This window comes from Nicotiana attenuata, unplaced genomic scaffold, assembly GCF_001879085.1.
Source record: "Nicotiana attenuata strain UT unplaced genomic scaffold, NIATTr2, whole genome shotgun sequence".
NCBI classification, from domain to species: Eukaryota; Viridiplantae; Streptophyta; class Magnoliopsida; order Solanales; family Solanaceae; genus Nicotiana; species Nicotiana attenuata.
The window spans coordinates 23,292-28,892 of NW_017673836.1; the positions used below are offsets into that span (position 1 = coordinate 23,292).

At 36.5% G+C, this 5,601-nt stretch overlaps 2 protein-coding genes across 2 annotated transcripts; one reads left to right on the forward strand and one right to left on the reverse strand.

Moving 5' to 3' along the window:
• The first annotated feature begins 391 nt into the window (after positions 1-391).
• LOC109217413 lies at positions 392-3,381 on the forward strand. The gene is made up of 2 exons (XM_019381652.1): positions 392-1,707; positions 1,864-3,381. Exons 1-2 carry the CDS (start codon positions 1,306-1,308, stop codon positions 1,888-1,890), a joined length of 429 nt encoding a protein of 142 aa, XP_019237197.1. The 5' UTR covers positions 392-1,305; the 3' UTR covers positions 1,891-3,381.
• A 653-nt stretch (positions 3,382-4,034) lies between these two features.
• LOC109217411 lies at positions 4,035-5,082 on the reverse strand. The gene is made up of 2 exons (XM_019381651.1): positions 4,665-5,082; positions 4,035-4,582 (listed from the first exon to the last, which is right to left on the reverse strand). Exons 1-2 carry the CDS (start codon positions 4,797-4,799, stop codon positions 4,250-4,252), a joined length of 468 nt encoding a protein of 155 aa, XP_019237196.1. The 5' UTR covers positions 4,800-5,082; the 3' UTR covers positions 4,035-4,249.
• Positions 5,083-5,601: the final 519 nt, after the last annotated feature.

Genomic DNA, 5,601 nt, shown 5'->3' on the forward strand with positions numbered 1-5,601 from the left:
GTTCTGTCACTGTCTCTAATCTCTCTTTTCGATTTTATTCAGCTTTAATTCAAATGTCGGAGGAAATTATATTCACAAAAATGCACCATGGGGGCTACTTCTCCGTTATTCCTGTCCCCACTTATGTTGGTGAGAGTGAACTAGCAGGTATGTATATGGACAAGGACCACTTTTCTATTACGGAGCTGGAATTTTATACTAAAGAAATAGGGTATGTGACGGTCGAGGGATTTTATTATCAGAATAGTTAGACCAAACAATTTCACTTGGTGGAGTCAGACCTACACCTATTAGACTTAATAAAAGACTTAAAGCATGGAGACAACTTTGAAATATGGGTTAAACATGTTGTTGACCATGCTTTAACTGTAGAGGGGGGGGGGGGGGGGGGGGGAACCTACTGGCTACCTAACTGGAGAAAATGAAACTTTGTTATTAAATAACAGAGATGGTGAGGCATTTAACCTCCAAGAAGTTGTAGAAGAGGTAGTTGAAAGTTTGGGAGGTGATTGTTAGATGTAGAAAGTCATCTTTCAGAGGTGGAGAGTAGTAATTCAGATCTGGAAGATATACCTGAAGAGGATGACTCAGATGTAGATGAGGAGTTGAGAACTCTTAGACAAGACAAAAGAAATAAAAAACAGAAGAAAAAAGCTCCTGTTACAGAAGAGATACCTGTTGGAGAGGCTGGAGGTATAGATAGAGGGTTTGAAGATATTGGGGTAGACAAGGCTAACAAATATGCTGGAAAATTGGTGGGAGATGAAGAGAAAATCAGTAGTTCTGAATGTTGGAGTGATGATAGCAGGGAAGAGCTAGATGTAGAAGCTGAGAGGAGTAGATCTACCCTCTAGGAGCAGAAGTAAAAAAGTAAGATATGATGAAGCTTGTGAGGTGGTTGTATTTGAGCTTGGTATGGTATTTGAGAATGTAAGACGGTTTAGAAAGGTTGTGGCAGATTATGTTGTTGAGTATAGGAGGCAAATTAAACTAAGACCTAATGAGCCTCATAGGGTAAGGGTTAAGTGTAAAACAAATACATGTAAATGGTTGTTGGCTGCTTCTTTGGATAGAGACTCTGGTGATTTTAGAGTCATTAACTATCATCCTGTACATAAATGCATTCCTACTAACAAAAATAAGCTTTGCACTTCTAACCTTATTGCCAGAAAGTTCAAGGATAGGATAGTTTCCCAGCCATATATAAGGCTTTGGGAAATTCAAGAGCTGGTTAGAGACAAGTTGGGTCTTTATGTTGGTAGGACTGTGTGTTAGAGAGCAAAACATAAAGTTCTGAAGGAAAATATGGGTGATTGGAAGCTGGAATTCTCAAGGTTATGTGATTATGCAGACATCATCAAGCAAACAATTCTAGGAAGCTCATGCTGGGTTAAAATTCATAAAGAGACAGATCCTGGGAAGAATTTGTTTGTATATTTCTATGTATGCTTTGAAGCCTTCAAAAAAGGATGGTTAGATGGGAGTAGGAAAATCATAGGATTTGATGGTTGTTTTCTTAAGGGAGCTTGTGGAGGTCAACTTCTTGCTGCTGTTGGAAGGAATGGAAACAATCAAATGTTTCCTATTGCTTGGGCAATTGTGGATCAAGAAACAAAACATAGCTGGAGTTGGTTCTTAGGATATTTGATTGATGACTTAAATCTGGGCACTGGTGAAGGTTTGAGTGTAATGTCAGATACGCAAAAGGTAATCTTTCTGCTCTTCTAAACTTTCTGATTTTCTTTTAATTATATTCATCTAAACTTTCTGTTATTCTTTTGATTATATTCATCTAAACTTTCTGTTCTTCTTTTGATTATATTCGTCTAAACTTTCTAATCTTCTAAGTACTTTATTTTGTAGGGACTTGTTCCTGCCATAATGGAGTAATTGCCAAATGTAGAGCAAAGAATGTGTGCTAGGCATATCTGGAGTAACTGGCATATCAAATGGAGAGGAGAAGCTAGAAGAAAACAGTTCTGGAGATGTTCAAAAGCTAGCTTTGAAGTCAAATTTAAAGAGGAGCTGGAAGTATTGAGTAAATTAGGTAAGAAGGAAATATGTTAGGATTTGTTGCATTATCCAAAGGAAACATGGTGCAGGGCCTATTTTAAAATTCATGCCAAATGTGATATTGTTGAGAACAACATGAGTGAGACTTTCAATTCTTGGATTTTAGCTGCTAGGCATAAGTCTATTATCACCATGTTAGAGGAAATTAGGCATAAACTAATGAACAGACATGGATATGATCAATTTTGCTAAAACATGGATTACAGATATTTCTCCTATGGCAAGAACAATACTAGAGGAAAATAAAGAGTACTCTAAGAAGTGTAAAGTTATGTGGAATGCACAAGTTAGTTTTAAAATTCTAGACAATGGATATAGGTTTAGGGTTCATTTGGGAAACAAGACTTATGATTGTAGGTTATGGCAGTTAAGAGGTATTCTTTGACCCCATGCAGTCTGTGCTTATTATAAATTAAACTTAGATCCTGATGAGCATGTAGAGCATTGGTATAGGAATGATACATTTCTGAAGGCCTACAGTTACTATATTCAACCTATTCCCAATCTAAAGATGTGGCCTGAAAGCTCAAATCCATCAATAGAGCCTCCTCTGCCAAAGTCAATGCCAGGTATACCTAAAAGGTGTAGAAGAAAGGCTAAGGATGAACCAAAAAAGAAGTATGGAAAGCTATCAAAGAAGGGTGCCAACATGACTTGTTCAAAATGCAAACAGATTGGCCACAACAGAAAAGTGTGTCAAACAGGAGTAAGTTTATACATTCTATCTACATATATTTCTCACTGTTCTTTTTATATGTCTTACATGTTCTGTTATGTGTTGTAGTCTGGACTGGGGGATTCTTCACAGCCTAGAGAATCAAATGCCCAACCTAGCCAACCAAGCCAGCCAACCAACCCAACCAAGCTCTGTTTGTGAAGACACTACAGCTCTTAGAAGAGTAAACCAAAGTAGGGGAGGTGTTGGGAAAGGCAGAGGAGGTGGAAGCAAAAGAGGTAATGGAAGAGGAACCCCATTTGTAAGTCCAAGAGATGCTTAATCTAGTCAGACTAAGGGTTCTAATTTTGCTGAATGTGTTGCTGCAACTGGAGGAAACAAAAGGCCTAGAACTATTGGGTTTAGTGTATACTCTGACCCTCGAACTGGAAACCAAGTGTTTAATGTATGTTCACTTCTATTTTTTTTCTTCGTATTGAACAAATAGTTACTATATTTGGTCTACTATTAATAATTCTTTTGCCTTGTTTTTATTTTAGCCTGGTACCTCAAGTAAGAGAGTTCTACCAGGATTATCAACTGTGAAGAGTGCCTCGCCAACCAATATTGATATTGGTTTTGTTCCACGGGGCCTGAAATGGAAGGGAAAATATGCAGTCACCACCTCACAATTGCAACAAATGAAGGCCAACAAAAGGAATAAAGTGTATACTTCATCATCAACAACCAAGAAGTAGTTCTAAAAGTGAACTGTTTTAGTTTTTTATCTATGTAATATTGAACAATATTGATGTCCAGGGATGATGTTAATTTAGGTCTTATTGTCGATGTATTGATGCTGCCAAACTTATGAAGCACTTATACTTTTGGTACCATTTTGTTGGAGTTGCAGCGTTACATTTGAGCTCAATTGAGAGCAGTTTAATAGTAATCCTTATTAGTGTATTAGCTTCTATTTATGATATTTTATTTCTATGTATACTATATCACATTTTTCCAGTGAGAATTTTCAATCTTGTGTGCTTGATACAAGAAAACGTTCAAAAAACAGAAAAAGAAGAAGACATAGAAAGACTAGGTGAAAATGAATGTAACAGCAACTAAGAGCTGCTATAATATTTTAGGCTATAAGTGTGTGCTTCATATTGTGTGCATATCTGGAGAGCTAGGGCCATAAACAAATAACACGAAATTCCTTCCCGACTTAATAGAGCAAGAAGCTGCACAGATTATACTGCCTACCCGGCAGCAGTATATAGAGATACAAAATTTTACTTCTGCTATATAAAGAAAGCAAAATTAGCAGATCCTCTTGGAGTGGAGTTACAAGGAAATGAAATGGCTTCCAAGATGAAGACAAGCAAAATAAGCACGTTTGCAAAAATAGTAGCAGCCTTCAAAACTCCATACATTTCAGGGAGATCAATACAAAATTTCAATAAAAAAGCAACTTGTTCTACTACTACAATACGTAAGACCATTATCTAGTCTACTACGAGTTTAGCCGTGCATAAAACTACACGGAACTACACGACCATAATCCAGACTATACACATGAAAATACAAAAAAAACATAAGCATCTTGGATTTGGCTCTTGCCCAATGCCTCTGTTGTTCAGCCTCTTTGCAATTCACTACTAGAGACTCCATTTTCACTTTAGCATCCTTCAATTTCTGTTTTAATTTATCCCTTTCTTCTTCAAGTTCTTTTACTTTCACTCTTAGTCGATCACTCATTAAACGCAACATCGCCCGACTTGGTAATTGCTCCCTCTCTGATGGACCCGTACATGGATCATCAAACCATCTAAAATAATTACATCCACCATTTTTCTAACAACAAATGCATTCACATTACTGATTAATAAGAAACAAAAAGCGAAAATTTTCATAATCAATGAAACTAGTCACTCACTCTTGAAATTCTACAACCATAAAATCGGCGGCCTGAGTTTGCTGGGGTGGTTGAGGTCTTCAACTTAGCATAATCACCGCAACAACATAAATCAAGATCCTCTTCGTACACTGAATTTTGCGAATTTTGCGACATTTGAATGTTTTTAGAAGAAGAAAACGAGATAGAGAAGATTCAACTATGAGAAAAGAAACAAGAAAACGAAACAAGATGTACACAGCAAAGGAAGAAGACTAAAGAACAGAGGAAGAAAGAGAAGAAGAGAGAAACGGGTCTCAGATGGAGAAATTAGGGTTCTAATTTAATTTGGGAATGGATAGATCCGTTGGGCTAGTTGACGCTAAAATTTTAGTGTTGGGAGAGTCAACAGTTAGCAAAATTTTATCCCTTCACGCGCCCAACAGAGGTGCATTACACTTAATGTGCCATGTCACGCAAAAGTGTTTATTTGGAACAAATTAAATCTGTATTACATGAAGTGTTCAATCGGAACATACCTTAAATAAGGTGTCCCAGAGAAAAATCGGGACAAGTTTAGGTGACCGTACATAATTTTCGCCATTTATTATACTCTAGTTTCGCCTCTGCCCTTAAATTTTAAATAGAGACTCCAATTCACTTAAATTCTAAAGTGGTAATCACTCACATATTTTCAGATTAAAATTTTTAAATAGAAACTGTACACTTAAATAACTGACACGACAATCTCCATGCCTTGTAGCACAATTAATATATACTTGAAGCAACTATTGGGAAGTATTAAACAAATTAAATTATTCATCAAAGGTAGCTTCTTTATGACGTAGGGACCGTGATAAAAGTCATTGTAAGATCCTTCACTAAGAAGATATAACTTTAGTTGGTTTTCATAATAAAATATTAGATTAAGAATGATAGTTATAAGGCAAAACTCGTGAAATTATAGGTTGCGAAAAAG